The sequence below is a fragment of the Rhinoderma darwinii genome, chromosome 1 (genome assembly GCF_050947455.1).
Source record: "Rhinoderma darwinii isolate aRhiDar2 chromosome 1, aRhiDar2.hap1, whole genome shotgun sequence".
Classification (NCBI taxonomy): Eukaryota; Metazoa; Chordata; class Amphibia; order Anura; family Rhinodermatidae; genus Rhinoderma; species Rhinoderma darwinii.
Genome location: NC_134687.1, coordinates 604,663,638 through 604,683,464, shown reverse-complemented (window position 1 = coordinate 604,683,464; position 19,827 = coordinate 604,663,638). Strand labels below are relative to the sequence as shown.

Here is a 19,827-nt window from a genome sequence, read left to right as displayed (position 1 = left end):
CTGTAGGTTAACAATAATAGGGTGCACAGGGAGTGGAATAACCCGACTGATGGATCAGACTACACAGAGGGTTTGTTTGTAGTCTGTAACCATGAAGATCATAGCTCTGCATATGAGCTGTATACACAAAACGGTAAGAGCTTTTTAATCAAGACTGTACAAAGCTGCTTAATTTTCATATTAGAAGTAATGGCGCAACAAACAAAAGGTTGAAAAAAAAAAAGACATACTTTTCCATTAAAACTGACAGAAATCTACATTTCCAAAAAAACTGCTTTTAACATATAAATCTGAGCAGCCTGAATCACAGAGCGGACGTCTGTAGAGACATGCTCATAGACCTTAAAAGGTGCAATGGACCAATATACCAGGTTATGGTTGAGGGGAGCGGGGACGACTTCTCTGCTGAGCTGGGTGACATCAGCCGTTTTCATAAAGGACTAAGCATGATCTGTTCTACTTATAGGACAAGAAAAAGTCATTGATGTTTTTACAAGAGCGTGACGTCATCATTTACAACCAGCGAGACACACACTGCTTCATTCATCTGCGGCTCTAATCTTTCATAGGCAGAGAGGAGGAAGCGGAGTACCATCATCATCCTTACAAGTATGTAGTCAGCATTTCTGCAGTGCTGTATGATAATGGGAAGAATACAGGAGGGAATCCCGGCCTGCAAAGCCTAGAGGTCATACTGGCCGTGCAGAACGATATCAAGGCACAGAGGATGATGCTGCATATTGTGGCTATAGATCCTTCTTTTACAAACAGTCCCATGGCCATTAGTACAGAGGTGGTGGAGGGCTGAGAACAGAAGATGTACTACCATGTGCAGTCTGCTTAAAGGGGCAGTAAACCCCCCAAAAAATATGGAATAAATTATATATATATATATATATATATACACACACACACACACACACACACACACACACACACACACACAGTGTTCCAAATTATTATGCCCATTGGATTTAAGTGTCAAACATTTAATTATTCGTTTTTCAAGGAAACTCATGGATGGTATTGTGTCTTAGGGCTCTTTGGATCATTGTAATCAATCTCAGACACTGGTGATAATTAGTTTGCCAGGTGTGCCCAATCAAAGGAGAACTACCTAAGAAGGACGTTCCACATTATTAAGCAGGCCACAGGTTTCACTCAATATGGGAAAGAAAAAGCATCTCTGCTGCCGAAAAGCGTGAAATTGTCCAAGGTATTGCACTAGGTATGAAAACATTGGATATTTCAAGAAAACTTAAGCGTGATCATCGTACTGTGAAAAGATTTGTGGCTGATACAGAGCACAGACGGGTTCGTTCAGATAAAGGCATAATGAGGAAGGTTTCTGCCAGACAAATTAATAGGATTAGGAGAGCAGCTGCTAAAATGCCATTGCAAAGCAGCAAACAGCTATTTGAAGCCGCTGGTTCCTCTGGAGTCCCGCGAACCTCAAGGTGTAGGATCCTCTAGAGGTTTGCAAGTGTGCATAAAGCTATTATTCGGCCACCCCTAAACAATGCTCACAAGCAGAAACGGTTGCAGTGGGCTCAGAAATACATGAAGACTAATTTTCAAACCGTGTTGTTTACTGATGAGTGCCGTGCAACCCTGGATGGTCCAGATGGGTGGAGTAGTGGATGGTTGGTGAATGGCCACCATGTCCCAACAAGGCAGCGACATCAGCAAGGAGGTGGCGGAGTCATGTTTTGGGCTGGAATCATGGGGAGAGAGCTTGTAGGCCCCTCTAGGGTCCCTGACGGTGTGAAAATGACCTCTGCAAAGTACGTAGAGTTTATGACTGACCACTTTCTTCCGTGGTACAAAAAGAAGAACCGTGCCTTCCGTAGCAAAATTATCTTCATGCATGACAATGCACCATCTCATGCTGCAAAGAATACCTCTGTGTCATTGGCTGCTATGGGCATAAAAGGAGAGAAACTCATGGTGTGGCCCCCATGTTCCCCTGACCTCAACCCTATAACCTTTGGAGCATCCTCAAGCAAAATATCTATGAGGGTGGGAGGCAGTTCACATCAAAACAGACGCTCTGGGAGGCTATTCTGACATCCTGCAAAGATATTCAAGCAGAAACTGTCCAAATACTCACAAATTCAATGGATGCAAGAATTGTGAAGGTGATATCAAAGAAGGGGTCCTATGTTAACATGTAACTTGGCCTGGTAAGTTTTTTTTGATTGAAAGAGCTTTTGATTTCTGTAAATATGACCTCCTGATGCTGCAAATTCAACAAATTACCATTTTTGTTCTCTTTACAACCTTTAAAATGTTTTGATCTCTGTTGTGCATAATTTGAAACAGTGCATTTTGAGGTTTTTTTAACTTCTAAAAAAAAATAAAAATCTGTTATCATTAGGAGATTTGTTCAATAAAATTTGCATTATACTCCAACGGTTGATGGCTTGAAGATTATACTGACTGTCATTGACTATTTAGGAAAATCAGTGAAAAATAACATTTGCATAATAATTTGGAACGCGGTGTATATTATATATACACACACACACACACACACACACACACACACTTTATTTATTATTCTATTTAGTTATTTAGCGTTTCAATTCCTCAATTTTCAACTTCTCTGCTTGCTGTCAGTAATATAAACTTTGTTTTCATTCAGAGACTGAAGACCTGTACAGATCTACTTCTTCTCACGGCCGACATTGTACTACACTTGTATACAGTTAAGACAATTCTCCATAAGCCGCACAAATCTCTCCTGTTCTGATGGTTTGCTAAAATGTTTGTCCACTGTATTTGTTTAAAGGACATTAACATTGAAAGCAACCCACCAGCGTGTGATGCCAACTGTCCATAAATGCCCAACATTTGCAGCAGAGGACACCTGTATGGGGAGATCCCATAATGAACTTGGAGAAGTCCCACCAATAGGTGTTAGTGAACAGTGTGACGATCTTTATGATCTCACCTGGGAAATATTAGATGGAGTTTTGTCGCTTTCTCCGTCGCCTTCTGTCTTGTCAGTCAGCAGTCCCTGAACCTGATACTCCAGAACGTAACTATCAATAAACCTTTCCAACTCTTCAATCTCTTGGGAACGGCTACTGCCAGCTTCTGAGGAGGCCGAGGCCACGGATGAGTTCTCCATCACTTCAGACAGCTAATGGAGAGACAAAACAGAAAAGAGACAGTGACATGAGGTACGCAGCGAGAGGAAAAGTCAAGTTCCATCTGAATAACTGTGGAAAGTCTGTGTAGCATGGAGAGGCAGTATAGTCTATAGCAGATAGTACTTCCTGCGCATGTAGCTACGTGTACTCCAAAGGTGGCCACTTACAGGCTGACGCGCCACAATGTGCAGGACAAACTAATGGTCATTTTACACGGGCCAATGATCGGGAAAGCAAGTGATCGTATGATCGCTCGTTCACAACTCAACCTGCGTAAACAGACCAGCAATTAGCCAATGAATGAGCAAATGCTCGTTCGTCCAATGATTGCATCTTTTCTGTGGGCAGAAAAATAGTTGCCTTTCGACAGCACATCTCCGTGTAAAATAGGTGATGTGCTGCCGACAAGATGCAAAATGTATCAGGACCAACAATCAAATTAACGGTCGTTCATCCCTAAACCCCAATCCCGATACGAACCGCTATTATACTCCAGAGCTGCATTTACAATTCTGCTACTTGTTGACCATTTCCAATAACAAGAATGTCATCAGAGACCCCCTAACAGCTATAGTGCGTTCCTAATGCAGGGGGCAGTTTGTTTTTCCCACATCAGATTACAGGACCACAACACTTCCCAGAATACAAATCACCAGAGCAAGCTATGTGCAAACACTGAACCAGCAGGCAAAAAAAAAAAAAAAAAAAAAAAAAAGGGAGATTTCCACCCTAAAGCCTGCAGAATTCTAAATGCAGCTCTGGAGCAGAATACAGGCTTTAACTCCGGATCAGTCCAAGATAAAATAGGCTACTAAATGGAGTCTAAAATCTTCTCTATTTTGAGTCTAAGCAACTCAACAAGTAATATTGTTATTGCAGGATCCATTAAGGGGATCTGACATTTCTGAAGAGCATTTCACAAGGTATAGTCAATGTAAACTTGAACGCTTATATACCAAGAGCACCTACGGAGGAGGAAACCTCACAAATACTGTACATTAAACAGCGAGTTGAATAGAATGTAAAAAAATATATACACATATTATATATAAAATACAATATCTTTTTAACAGGGACTTTCAATACATTATAAAAAATGATTGAAATTATTTTACAGGTAGCAAAGAGGCGACTATAACAGCTGCTTGTCAGTATTCGCTTTCTTCTTCCCCTTTTAAAAAACCCATTGGAGTGACATGTGTAAAGCATATGGTCAAAGTGTCAGCAGGTGGGGTGTGCTCAGGTGTGTCAGAACTCTGCTCTGCAGTCAGGTACGGTGCGTGTCTGATGTGTATAGTAAAATATCACACTGGTTATTAAGGGCACAGCTTATTATGAGACTTCAGGCCTTTTCATTTTTATTTAACACATTGATGAGCCAGAACGTCTTTTTTTTCCCCCCGGTTGGCATAGCAGTGAGGGCCTGTTTTTTGCGCTTGAGGGACAAGCAGTCTTTTTTAATGGCACCATTGTGTGGTACAGATAGTTATTTTATTCTATAGGACTCTTCGATTACGGCAATATTGTTTTTTCCATTTAACAATACTTTCACAATTAATACACATTTAGAAAAACAACATGTTTTTTGTTTTGTTTTTTTACCTTATGCCACTTTTTTTTTTTTTTTTAAGTTCCACTAGCGGCCTAAACCTGCGATTACTTCCATAGTACGTTGTAACACTACTACATCTCAATAGATTACCTATTATTAGGTCCCCGGCATCCATGACAAGCCCAGGGGCACCAATAGGGTGAGATAGGGAGACCGCTGACCTATCTAGCCACGTAGCTGCCACAATTGCAATTTACCTCGGCATCAAAGGGGTTAAAGAGTAGTCTTACCTTAAACATTTATGGCATATCCCAACGATATGCCATAAACGTCTAATAGATGGGCTCCCGCCTCCCGGTTTCCATAACTCCCATAGATATGAATGAAGAGAGCTGCGCACATGCAGGGCCACCTTTCCCTTCATTCTTCACCTAAATGTGGAGGGCGCCTACCTAACCAGGTGGTACGAGTGTTGGAGGGCATCTGTTCTCAATACAGAGGTGGGACCTCTAAGTATCAGACATTTCTGGCATATCCTATGGAATACCCCTAAGAGGGACGTCAACTGTATATTCCAGCTGACATCCGGCTGCCGACGGTGTGGGAACAGCTCCTGTGATTGCCCCATCACCATGATGTACATGTATGGCACAGTGCAATTATAGGGTCACACTCTAGAGGCATTTAGCGGGTCTTTGCACGGTCTGAGGGCAGAGATTTACCATCACCAAATTACAAGTCATACTGAATATTTCCCAACAAAACCATCCATCTGCTCAGCCCCTCCTGCGCGGTTCCCTTTAAGCAATTGTGGTTTCGCAGTGGACATGACAGTTCTCCACGTCTCACTACAGATCCATGCAGAGAAAGCTTACCCCAATGTCCATTTCAGTTGTTGCAGAACACTTGCACTGCTCCAATAGTGAAACTTCTGGCGACACATATGGGATGCGGAAAGTGTCATGGCCAAATGTGCAATGCATTCGTATGGGTGGTACGGTCATGTGACAGAGCGCGTCTAGCGGTGTCATCCACAAGCGGACTGATTTGCAGTGGAAACTAGAATGTGTAAAAAGTAAATTTTTTTCCTATTTCATGGCTCTGAGTGCGGGATACACCAATACATTTAGTATTGGACAGGCAATGACAGGGACATGAGTGGATTAAGTGGATTATCAATATCAGGAATTGGCCCACTGATCCCAATGCAGCGCTCACCTTTATCCAAGACTGTGACAGGCCGCGGGCTTACTCCATGCTGTGGGTCAGCAGCACTTCTCTCCTTGTGTATGACATACCTACAAAATACAACGTAATACAGATCACATGTATTATATGCCTTTACATAGACATGATACATACCCAATATCAATATTATTTAAAAAGAGTATCTGCACTTTCAATAAAACGTATCACGTCAGAGACTTTTCAGATTTTTAGATAGGTGGGGTCCGGGTGCGGAGACCCCGACAGTCACTGAAACGAAGGTGCAGAAGCGTTCAGCTGAGCACCCTGCACCTGTCACTGATCGGCGCTCCTCGTTGTGCTGAAAACGTGTCAGACGTTCTATGTGAGCCCATCGTCAGGGTGACAGGAAGCGCCGATCACAGTTGAAGGTGCAGGGTGCTCAGCTGAGCATTTCAGCGACGGTGGGGGTCTCAGCAACCCGGACCCCACCGGTGCAGTCTGTGTGACATATCAAGAGTTCCCTGAAAGTACGGTTTTGTTTTATTAAAAGTGAACCTCGACCAACTTGAACTTTGATTAAATGGTGAGGTCTCATGAAAACAACCTCTTTTTAAATAGGGAAGTGTAGGATTTAAATCAATAAGGGACCATGTTACACATGAACGGCTGCATCCGCCAGAGAGGCTCGGGTTCATAGAGGGGATTCTCGTGTGAGGGACTTCCCTTTAATTTGTCTATAAAACCTAAGAGTGTATTTACATGAGAAGTTTTTGGCTGTGTGGTAAAAACAGCAAACGCAGAATCCAGCGGTTATCAATCATATCAAGTTCATTAACTTAGATCTGACCGATAACAGCTGGATTCTGAGTGTCAGACACACGAGGGACCATCTACCAGCTGAGCTGTCAGTCCTGCAGGATCAGTCTGATGGCAAGATACAGCTTCTATGTATACAGGACACATAGAAACTATCTCAAAAAGTAAAAAAAGATCTTTGACAAAACATATTAAAAAGTAGCATAAAATTCTAAAAAAAAATAAAATAATGTTTTTTAGTTCAGGGGGCATAGTGTGTGGGACACTTATAATTCAGGGGGATAGCAGCAGGCACTGCCCACGCAATCAGAGAGCCAGTGCTTGTACAGGATTAGAAAATCATGGCTGTTTCTTTCCAAAAACAGCGCCACGCCAGTACATGGGCTCTCTTTGGTATTGCAGCTCCATTAACATGAATAGTGCCGAGTTGCTATACCAGATACAAGCTATGATAATTGTGACACCATTTAGACCTACAGTCTGTTCTCAGCAGGGCTCTATTATACATGGATTGAACTACATCTATACATGTTATAAAAAATAACAGATCCATCATATGCAGCTTGTTGGTGGTTTCCAGGTAGAACTTTTTCCACACACCTAATAGAGGTGGTCCAGGGCAGCGAACATCAGTCTGATAAGACATATAGACAGAGGCGATCCATACTCCCAGTGTCACATATATATATACATATATATGCATACACCTGCCTGTCAATAATCTGCAACTTTCCTTGAATGCTGGGAGTGGTAGTTATACAAAAGATGAAAAGGTTGGAAATCACAAATTGAATTAAATGGTAACGTAAATTGACCATTGCTCTGGGCAACCTTGAGGCATCACAGCCACTTACTGATGGGAGAGATTATGTGGATTTCATTAGTAGTAAAGCCAATCTGTTAAGTAGACGTAAGGATTAAAATATTGAAGTGGAGAGTGAATGTTCACAGATGGGACCACGAGATTCACTCTCAAGACGTAATTCATGTAATTGGGGTGAGTTAGTTCTGGTAACACAGCGACCAGAGGTTAAAAAAGAACCCCTGACGTTCCCACAGCATTATCCTACCACTGCAGCAGATCTGAGCCCCTGGAGACGGCAAAATATCCTTAGTGTCTGACTGATGTGCAATGTATTGTGTGTGCGGGACCTGCTGAATAATACACAACAGAAAAGAATAGTATATAGACCGCATGTCTTTTCTACAGGGGACAGTATTATAGTAGTTATATTCTTGTATATAGGGGGAATTATTATAGTAGTTCTATTCTTGTACATAGGAGCAGTATTACAGCAGTTATATTCTTGTACATAGGAGGCAGTATTATAGCAGTTATATTCTTATACATAGGGGGCAGTATTATAGTAGTTATATTCTTGTACATAGGAGGCAGTATTATAGTAGTTATATTCTTGTACATAGGGAGCATTATTATAGTAGTTATATTCTTGTACATAGGGGGCAGTATTATAGCAGTTATATTCTTGAACATAGGAGGCAGTATTATAGTCGTTATATTCTTGTACATAGGAGCAGTATTATAGTAGTTATATTCTTGTACATAGGGACAGTATTATAGTAGTTATATTCTTGTACATAGGGGGCAGTATTATAGTAGTTATATTCTTGTACATAGGGGGCAGTATTATAGTAGTTATATTCTTGTATATAGGAGTAGTATTATAGTAGTTATATTCTTGTACATAGGAGGCAGTATTATAGTAGTTATAGTCTTGTACATAGGAGGTAGTATAAGGCTGGGTTCACACGTGGCGGAATTTCACTTAAATTCCGCTGCGGACACTCCGCAGCGTTAATCCGCAGCGGAGCCGTTTCTCCATTGCCTTCCACTTCTATTTAGAAGTGTTCGTTTAGACGAGGCGTAAAATTCCGCTGCGGAGCATAGGCTGCGGAGCGGAATTTGGTGTCCGCAGCATGCTCTGTCTGTTGCGGAGCAGTGGCGGACTCATGGCGGAATTTCTCCATTGACTTCAATGGAGATTCTAAATTCCGCAATGAAGTCCGCAGCTGTCATGCACATGTTATGTGTGCTGCGGATGCGTCTTGCTTTTTTGCCATGACATTTCTTCATTCTGGCTGGACCCATGTATTTCTAGGTCTACAGCCAGACTGAGGAAGTCAATGGGGCTCCCGTAATTACGGGAGCGTTGCTAGGAGACGTCAGTAAATAGTCACTGTCCAGGGTGCTGAAAGAGTTAAGCGATCGGCAGTAACTGTTTCTGCACCCTGGACAGTGACTACGATCTCAATATACAGCAACCTGTAAAAAAAATTGAAGTTCATACTTACCGAGAACTCCCTGCTTCTGTCTCCAGTCCGGCCTCCCAGGATGACGTTTCAGTCTAAGTGACGGCTGCAGCCAATCACAGGCCAATAACAGGCTGCAGCGGTCACATGGACTGCCGCGTCATCCAGGGAGGTCGGGCTGGATGCCGAAGGAGGGACGCGTCACCAAGATAACGGCCGGTAAGTATGAATTTCTTTGACTTTCACAAGGGAAAGTGCTGTCCCTTCTCTCTATCCTGCACTGATAGGGAGAAGGGAAGTACTTTTACCGCAGTCCGCAGCAGCTAGTCCGCATCAATTTACTGCACATTTTGTGCAGATCCGCAGCAGAATCTGCAACGCAGATTCTGTGCGGCATTGATGCGGACAGTTGCGGAGGAAATCCGCCACGTGTGGTCATGCCCTTATAGTAGTTATATTCTTGTACATAGGAAGCAGTATTATAGTAGTTATATTCTTGTACATAGGGGGCAGTATTATAGTAGTTCTATTCTTGTACATAGTAGGCAGTATTATAGTAGTTATATTCTTGTACATAGGGACAGTATTATAGTAGTTATATTCTTGTACATAGGGGGCAGTATTATAGTAGTTCTATTCTTGTACATAGGGGGCAGTATTATAGTAGTTACATTCTCGTACGTAGCAGCAGTATTATAGTAGTTCTATTCTTGTACATAGGGGGCAGTATTAGGCTATGTTCACACAGGGTATATTGCCGAGTTTTTTTACGCGGAAACCGCGTCGCAAAACTCGGCAAAAATGGCCCGAGAACGCCTCCCATTGATTTCAATGGGAGGCGTCGGCGTCTTTTTCCCGCGAGCAGTAAAACTGCCTCGCGGGAAAAAGAAGCGACATGCCCTATCTTCAGGCGCTTCCGCCTCTGACCTCCCATTGACTTCAATGGGAGGCAGGAGAAAGCGTATTTCTCGCTGTTTTATGCCCGTGGCGCTCAATGGCCGCGGGCGAAAAACGGCGCAATAATCGCCCCGAAAATCGGCGTGCAGGGAGAGGAATATCTGCCTCAAAGTTCCAAACGGAATTTTGAGGCAGATATTCCTCCCCCAAAATACTCCGTGTGAACATAGCCTTATAGTAGTTCTATTCTTGTACATAGAACGGGGAGAGAAAAAGCCACGGCGCCACTTGGTATGGATCAAGAAGGTGGTGTAAGGTGGTGAAGAAATATAAATGCTCACCGTGTAGGTTAGAAGAGTTGAGCACTGGGGTCCACGAGGTAGCTGCTGCCAGATCCGGGCCGGTCGCCAAAGGAGACCGCTTGGGTACGAAATTTGCAGATAAAAACAAGGATCTATACGGCGCTGCTGGTTTGTAGTGGACACATGGAAATCCTGAGATCGGGTAATAGTTTTGTAAAAAACTGTTTTAATTGCAACGCGTTTCAGCACCGAACCGGCGCTTTCATCAGGCATAGGTTTACAGAAGAAAAGAGGCAGGTTTATATAGCGCCAGTTCAGACTGGATAATTGCTCAGAAAAAACCGCGAAAAACACATCAGGTCAAAGTTCAAAAAACAAAAAAAAAAAAAAAATTTGTATATACAATCAATAGACGAATCATAATATAAATACATGGATGATAAAAATAAAGATAATAACAATAAAAAATAATAAAAGAGGCTGTGTACTCAACAAAAGGATCGTAGCAAGTTAAAAACTAAATTGTGTAAATAAATGTCATCGTTTTATTCATATTTTTATTAACAGGGAAAATGCATAAGGTGTCATGGGAAAAATGGGGTGGGTAAACGCTGTTTGACTAAGGGTTTGTATGTATTGTTAGGAAGTGATACTGTATGTTATGTTTAGTTTACATGTCGCCACGGAGACCAGAAGGGTAACGGAAGCCGAAGCGCTCCAAAACCAAGTGGAACGCAAGATGGAACGCAAAGCGCGAGAGGAGGAAGGGAGGCTCAGGAGGGACCGTCGGAGGCTGACAGACCGGGACAGAGTGTGAGCATCAGACGGTGGGTGAGTGAAAGATGATTACCAGATATCAATGTGTAGCAGGGACTAAGATTAATAGGTAGGTCTATTACTTTTGGGTATTGGTCGTATGTCCACAACAGGAGGGTATGTTTGACTCCGTGTGGAAAAAATGGAACATAAGTTAGTGTAGTAGAACATGTCATGCTGGGAAGATCTGAAGGATAGAGGGTTTAATTAGTCTAAGGATGATTCTGTAATATCATTCAGACCCAAAGGGTGAAGGGTGTTCAATTTGAAAATCCAATAGTTTTCTCTCTGTTTCAATTTGCTAAATCTGTTTGGGACGTCACTGCCGATGTGTTCTATTGGAGTAATATTAATTTTATTGAATTCGCAGTTATGCATACGGAAAAAATGTCTAGAGACACTGTGCTTGAGATATCCGTTATTTATATTGAAACGATGGTTATTGATTCTGGTTCTCAGACACTGAGTGGTTCTACCAATGTATTGCAAATGACATGGACACTCTAATAAATAGATGACAAAAGAACTGCCACAATTCAGCAGAGACTGTATACTGAAAGTTTCATTGGTGACTGTGGATGTGTAATTCAATTTTCTGTGGCTAATGGACTTACAGCAAAGGCAACGTGAGTGTCCGCATCTGAAGGACCCTTTTATACTAGAAAGAAAGTCTGTGTTGGTAATAGGATGTTTATTAATTCTGCTGGGGGCCAAAATGTTTTTAAGGGATAGGGACCGTCGGAAAGTGATATTTGGTTTGCATCGTAGTGCGTTTCTTAAATACGGATCAGTCTTGAGGATGTGCCAATGTTTGGAAAGTATGTTCCTGATTGTTTTGTTACCCCTGTTGAAGGTGGTGATGAAATTGAGATGGGGATTAGTTGCACCCAATTTAGGAACCTTAGCTGAGGGATTGAGGCAAGATATATGTGTTAGTTTAGAAGCTTTTAGTCGTGCACCTTTTATGAGGTTTTTAGGGAAACCTTTATCTTTGAACCTTTTTTCAAGGACCCCACATTCTTTGACAAAGTCGTTGTTAGTACTACAGTTTTTTCTTATCCTACGGAATTGCCCAAAAGGTACGTTTTTCAACCAGGGACGATGATGGGCGCTTCTGAAGTCAATATAGCTGTTGACATCAACTAGTTTAAAATGTGTCTTTGTTATGAATTCTTTGCTGACAATGTCATAATTAATGGTCAGGTCAAGGTAGTCTATGGAAGTGGGAGAAAAGGTATAAGTAAATGCTAGGTCATAATTATTTTTATTGAGAGTATTGATGAAACGTACAGCTTCCTCCTCAGTGCCCTTCCATACTAGAAACAGATCATCGATGTATCTTTTATAGAGTAGTATATTGTTTTTGTAGGGGTGTTCGCCATAAATATATGTATTTTCGAAAGACCCCATATAGAGATTTGCGTAAGAAGGTGCAAAGCGGCTACCCATCGCACATCCCTTAATTTGGTGGTAGAAGTTGCTGTCAAAGCTAAAGATGTTATGATTAAGAATAAAATCGATGCAATTGGCTAAAAAATCAACCTGTGGTTTGGAAATGTTATTAATTTGAGACAGAAATGTATGGGCTACTTTAATACCTTTATCATGAGGGATGTTACTATAAAGAGTGGTTACGTCTGCAGTAAGAAAACAGACTGGGGCCGTTGAAGGGTCAAGTTTGAGATTGTTTAAGTCTCTAATTAATTGTGTGGAGTCCTTAAGGTGGGATGGTAAAGTGTGAACGAGTGGTTGGAGGTGAAGATCTACGAAATGAGAGAGATTGCTAGTGAGTGAGTCTATTCCAGAAATGATGGGACGTCCCGGGGGATCTGTTAATGACTTGTGGATTTTGGGTAGATAGTAAATGAACGGCATGTTCGGAAAAGTGACAGAGAGGAACCTTTTTTCTTTTTTATTAATCAAGCCTGATGAGGCCGCTGTTTCAATTAGGTTTTGATATTTGAGTGTGTACACAGGTAGCGGGTTTGTGGTCAATTTTTTGTAAAAAGTGGTGTCACTCAAAATCCTAGTAGTTTCTTTTAGGTAGTTTTCTCTGTCTAGGATGACTATTCCCCCTCCCTTGTCAGCAGGGCGGATTACGATGTCATTGTTTTTTTGGAGACTTTTCATGGCCTTCCTTTCATGTAAAGTTAAATTGTCAGAGTAAGTGGATGGTAAATTGAGAGTTCTGAACTCATTGCTGACTAGGGACGAAAAAGTTTCAATCATGGGACCTTGGTGGTGGGTTGGATAGAAATTAGATTTTGGATGAACTTCTACTGGGATGGCCCTCGGTACAGCAGGGTTACCAGATGGTTCAGTGTCGGTGTCGGTCATGGATTTGGTCATGGCAAAATGTCTGGTGAGGGTGAGCTTCCTAGTGAACCTATTGAGGTCCATGAAAAGCTCAAAATTGTTAGTTGAGGATGTGGGACAGAATGAAAGACCTTTATTCAAGAGGCTGAGTTCATATGTGTTTAAAGAGTATAATGACAAATTGAATATTTTTATTGATGCTGGACCAGGTTCCTCTTTTTGCTGAGAGATGAATGATGTTTTGTGGCGTTTTTTACCTCCTCTTCGTCCTCTGGGTCTATACCTAGTTTCCTTTTGGTGGAAATTGTTTGAATTGTGGGAAAGAAATTGGTGATGGTTTGAGCTTTGGGGCTCATAATGTATGGAATTAATACGTCCTTGCTCACAATAGCAAATTGAAACAGAGAGAAAACTATTGGATTTTCAAATTGAACACCCTTCACCCTTTGGGTCTGAATGATATTACAGAATCATCCTTAGACTAATTAAACCCTCTATCCTTCAGATCTTCCCAGCATGACATGTTCTACTACACTAACTTATGTTCCATTTTTTCCACACGGAGTCAAACATACCCTCCTGTTGTGGACATACGACCAATACCCAAAAGTAATAGACCTACCTATTAATCTTAGTCCCTGCTACACATTGATATCTGGTAATCATCTTTCACTCACCCACCGTCTGATGCTCACACTCTGTCCCGGTCTGTCAGCCTCCGACGGTCCCTCCTGAGCCTCCCTTCCTCCTCTCGCGCTTTGCGTTCCATCTTGCGTTCCACTTGGTTTTGGAGCGCTTCGGCTTCCGTTACCCTTCTGGTCTCCGTGGCGACATGTAAACTAAACATAACATACAGTATCACTTCCTAACAATACATACAAACCCTTAGTCAAACAGCGTTTACCCACCCCATTTTTCCCATGACACCTTATGCATTTTCCCTGTTAATAAAAATATGAATAAAACGATGACATTTATTTACACAATTTAGTTTTTAACTTGCTACGATCCTTTTGTTGAGTACACAGCCTCTTTTATTATTTTTTATTGTTATTATCTTTATTTTTATCATCCATGTATTTATATTATGATTCGTCTATTGATTGTATATACAAATTTTTTTTTTTTTTTTTGTTTTTTGAACTTTGACCTGATGTTGTGTTTTTCGCGGTTTTTTCTGAGCAATTATCCAGTCTGAACTGGCGCTATATAAACCTGCCTCTTTTCTTCTGTAAACCTATGCCTGATGAAAGCGCCGGTTCGGTGCTGAAACGCGTTGCAATTAAAACAGTTTTTTACAAAACTATTACCCGATCTCAGGATTTCCATGTGTCCACTACAAACCAGCAGCGCCGTATAGATCCTTGTTTTTATCTGCAAATTTCATTCTTGTACATAGGGGGCAGTATTATAGTAGTTATATTCTTGTACATAGGGGGCAGTATTATAGTAGTTATATTCTTGTACATGGGTGGCAGTATTATAGTAGTTATATTCTTATACATAGGGGGCAGTATTATAGTAGTTATATACTTGTGCATGGGGCAGTATTATAGTAGTTATATTCTTGTACATAGGGAGCAATATTATAGTAGTTATGTTCTTGTACATAGGGAGCAATATTATAGTAGTTATATTCTTTTACATAGGGACAGTATTATAGTAGTTATGTTCTTGTATATAGGAGCAGTATTATAGTAGATATATTCTTGTACATAGGAGGCATTATAGTAGTTATATTCTTGTACATAGGGGCAGTATTATAGTAGTTATGTTCTTGTACATAGGGAGCAATATTATAGTAGTTATATTCTTTTACATAGGGACAGTATTATAGTAGTTATGTTCTTGTATATAGGAGCAGTATTATAGTAGATATATTCTTGTACATAGGAGGCATTATAGTAGTTATATTCTTGTACATAGGGGCAGTATTATAGTAGTTATATTCTTGTCCATAGGAGAGCATAGACGTGTGCTTGTGAGCTCCCTGTTAGGACTATGCATGGCTTCTGACCCAGGTGGAGGGGAGGGGTCCTGGGCTGATGATCCTGGGAAAGCCCAGAGTCTGGAGTTTGGCCTGCAGCATGGAGATGGTGGAGGTGATGATCTGGAAATGGTGGCTGGTGAGTCAACTGAATCTCATGATGTTGGTGAATTGTGCACAAAAATGACAAAGAAAAATATCTTTAAAATGGAAATGCAAGTTTGCAAGTTGAGAACTGAAATTAACCAAGAGACTGATCCAAAGGCAAAGCTGATGAAATGTGAGTGTCTGGATGTTTGCACACGTGAGCTGGTGATATTGAAGGAGAGATTGCAGAAAGAATCATGCACAGTACCCAAAATAAAGAACTGGGCAATGGAGAATAAAAGGGAGACCAGAGCCCAAACTGTGAAGAGAAAAAATATCATTGCAAAAAAAGACACTGACTATAAGACTGTGTATAATATTGTGGCGCAGGGAAACCCTGGAAGATATGAGTGCGCAGTGGCTGGAGGATCACAACTCCCATCATGTGTGGGGTCTGTGCAATCAGTCAACAAAAATGCTGCTGCTAAAGCTGCAGAGAAATGTGTGCCAGCTGACGAGGGGTTAACTGCAGTAGACTATGTGCAGTACAGATGAAGTGAATGCGAGTGGCACTCCTGGGAGTGAGCAAGAAAGTGCCGCATATACTGACATTGTAAGTGAGACATCGCTCAGCGCGGTGATTGACAGTCTGATCTCTGATGAACCAGCGGCACAGGCCGAGGCGGACATTGCAGACCCTGTTCTGGAGGTTCAGCTGTCCGCAGTGTCAGTGAATGGAGTGCAGGTTACACAGCGATCAGGAGCAGACACAGGAGGATCTGCAGAACAATCCGCTGAGGAGAGGTCCAGTCCTGACCCACCTGCTGACAGACCTCAGTACAGGAGACTGTTCTCCAGCGTCACAAGACCGACTAACCCCACACCTCAGAGGAGGAACGCGGTCAGAATCAGGTACTCAGGACCAGAGGAAAACCTCCCCTCCAGACTCTACATTGGGAAAGTTTTGTTGAAGGAGTTTATGAAGTTTAAAGCTTCTGAGGCGTTCGCTCTGATCCACGTTCCCTCCAGCAGGAATTATGCCATCAGTTTCAAGCTGCAATATAGTCTAGATTTATTCTGGAGTATTTATAATGATACAAAGGAGCACGCGATGTGGGAGCATCTACATGTCATCCAGCTGACTAAACCCCAGGTAGTCACTGCCACCGTCCTGTTCCAGTCTGAGGTGGTGGCTCTGGCAAATTTGCAGCACTGGTTGAGCAGATATTGTGAGGTGAAGAGACTGCCAATAAAGATCTATGATGAGGAGGAGATCTGGAATGGAGGATATTCTGTCAAGATTCAGCTGGTTCAGGAGAATGGAGTGACCAGACATCTGCCGCACTCCTTCTACCTGGGCTCGGAGAGAGGCATATGTTACTACCCTGGTCAACTGCGACTGTGCCATAGATGTGGGGGCAGACACCTGGCATTCAACTGTTCCCGTATTAAGTGCTCACTATGTGGTCAGTTTGGGCATGTGAAGGACGATTGTACAGGACCTGTCATCTATAATCTGTGCATAGGACCTGGACATACATTCCGGGAGTGTCCACATGCAGAACATAATAAGGAGACCTTTAAAGAAGCCATGGAGGAAGACCAGGAGGATGTCTCCATATGTGTAGATACGACCCCAGAACCTGGAAGCCCCAGCGATGATGTGAGCCGAAGTACCAGAGACCCTACTCCAGAGACTAATTTCCCATCTGTGGATGCTGCAGAAGTGTCACCAGCCAGTGAAAAGAAAGTTCATGCTATAAGCGAAATATCCAGTCACTCTGTCACCAAAACATCTAAACATCTGCCCAACACCAGTAAGGAACCAGCTGAGCCAGCCGCAGCAACCAGTAAAGAACCGGCTCCTCAATGAGGAGGGATTTCAGACGGTTAAAAAAGAGAAAGTAAATTAGTCGATTGTCCTAGGGAAAAAAAATCACTGTAGCAAAGAAATCCCCAGAGTCTCCAGTGCTGGAGATAACTGGGGTACGTTACTGTGCGCTGGGAGAAGATGACCGAGAAGAAGCAGAGATGGAGCAAGTCTCCTCACACATTCCAGACAACGAACCTCAGGATGAAGCTGCTGACCCCCCAATGTCCACCAAAAGATAGGGTGTAACGGGACATAGTAGTGGAAGAAGAAAAAAAAAAAAAAAGTAGGAAAGACATGTAACCAGGATGAGGCTGAAAATCACCTCTATTAATGTGAACAGCGTGAAAAATAGGAGCAGGCGGCGGGCGATATTCCAGCGTCTGTCTGACCACAAAACCAATGTCATCTTTATACAAGAGACTTATCTACAGAGTAATGTCCCTGCTGTGTCCCTGCAGTCACCACATCTATTGGGACAGTGAAACTCTCAGCTGCTGTATGGAGACTTCTAGCCCGAACTCAGTTTATGTCATAAATGTGGTGACCGTGTACCATCTGTGGTGTGCGCGATGCTGCCTGGTCACCAATAAAGGAAGAACTCTCCTGTAATACTGTCTAGAAAAATATCATGAAAAATAGTTGAAACAATCTATACTGGAGCAATATTCATATATTATGGTTTGTTTAACCCCTTCACGACCAGCCCACATAGATTAACGGGCTGCCGTGCTGGGCTTTTCTCCTGCAGCCCGTTAATTCACGTGGTGCCAGAACAGAGTGCACAGCGCTCTCCCTGTGCTCTGAATCTCTCAGCACACGCTGCTACTAGCAGCCTAAGTGCTGAGAGAAGACATCAGGACCGGATTGGTGTCGGTCCTGATGACGTGATCACCATGATAAAGCTATCATGGTGTTCACAGCAAAGTTTGTTGCAGCAGCAGCAAAGTTTGTTGCAGCAACAAACTTTCGTGCTGTTTGTTACACTGTTTCTCCTCCCTCCCTGTCAGATCGTTCTGAGACAGTGGGGGAGAAGAAGCTGTGCCGAGCAGCTGCTGTGTGTCTCATATAAAAGACACAATGACTGTGAAAAACACACACAAATAACACCTCCACATAGTTTAGTGTAGGCATAGTTTAGGTAGATAGTACTCAGACTAGGACAATTAATTAGTTAATTAACAATCAATTAGGGCTTATAATGTGTGTGTATATGTATATATATATATATATATATATATATACACATACATTATATGAATATATATATATATATATATGAATATACACATACATTATATGAATATATATATATATATATATATATATATATATGAATATATATATATATATATATATATATATGAATATATATATGAATATATATAGATAGATATATATATATATATAGATATAGATATAGATATATAGATAGAGAGAGAGAGAGAGAGAGAGAGAGATATATCTGTCTCTCTCTATATATTTACATCTATAAAATTATATAGATATATTTATATACTGTGTGTGTGTATGTATGTATATATATATATATATATATATATATATATATATACACACACACACGTCTATATTATATATATATATATATATATATATATATATATATATATATATTATATATATATATATATACACACATATATACACAGACACACGTAATATATATTATATATAGACATATATTTGTTAATACTAAAAATTAATAATTAGGGATGTTATATATCTATATCATCATATAGATATATACGTACATGTAATATATACGTATACACACATATACTTATATAAATCTCTTCATATATTTTACACGTCTGTAAATTCTAAATACATTGATTCATTGTTAGGCTGTGTTCACACTGAATTTTTTGCAGGAGGAAAATTCCTCCTGCAAAAACTGCTCCGGACGTTTTTTGCACAGTGGTTTGCCAAAAACTCGTCAAAACACTCGAGGTGTTTGTTTTTACCCTTCTGACTGATTGAAATGGGGTTTTGGAGGCGGAAACCGCCTCAAGATAGGTCATGTCGCTTCTTTTTACCGCAATGCGTTTTTTTTGCTCACGGTAAAAAAGCTCATCCAACTCCCATTGAAATCAATGGGAGACATTTTCGGGCGGTTTTTGACGAGTTTTGCGGAGCGGTTTCCGCGCCGAGAAACAGGGCCTTAGGGTTGTTCAGAAATTTATTGATCAATGGATTAGTGGACTTTTTCTTTGTTACTTTTATTAAAACTGTTACAAAAAATAAGTTATAAAAAAAATAGCACGCAAGTTATATACCACTTAAGAGGCATTTGCTCTCTTGGATTCTGATAGTGAATGGGGTCACTTTTGGGGGGTTTCTGCTGTTTTGGTCCCTCGAGGGCTTTGCAAATGGGACATGGCACCGAAAACTATTATAGCAAAATTTGAGCTCCAAAACCCAAATGGCGCTCCTTCCCTTCTGAGGGCTGTAATGTGTTCAAATATAAGTTTATGACCACATATGGGGTATTGCCGTAATCAGGATAAATTTCTTTACAAATGTTGGGGCGCTTTTTCTCCTTTATTCCT

General features: G+C 41.3%; 1 protein-coding gene across 2 annotated transcripts in view; it reads right to left on the bottom strand.

Moving 5' to 3' along the window:
• The window catches only part of CTIF (cap binding complex dependent translation initiation factor), a 221,801-nt gene that overhangs the window by 161,850 nt on the left and 40,124 nt on the right, over nt 1-19,827 (bottom strand). For both annotated transcript variants that reach the window (XM_075840870.1, XM_075840878.1), the window contains exons 2-3: nt 5,926-6,005; nt 2,954-3,145 (exon numbers count right to left, since the gene is read on the bottom strand). In XM_075840870.1, coding sequence (XP_075696985.1) covers nt 2,954-3,133 — 180 coding nt within the window. In that variant the 5' untranslated portion in view covers nt 3,134-3,145; nt 5,926-6,005. The remainder of the gene's footprint in view (nt 1-2,953; nt 3,146-5,925; nt 6,006-19,827) is intronic.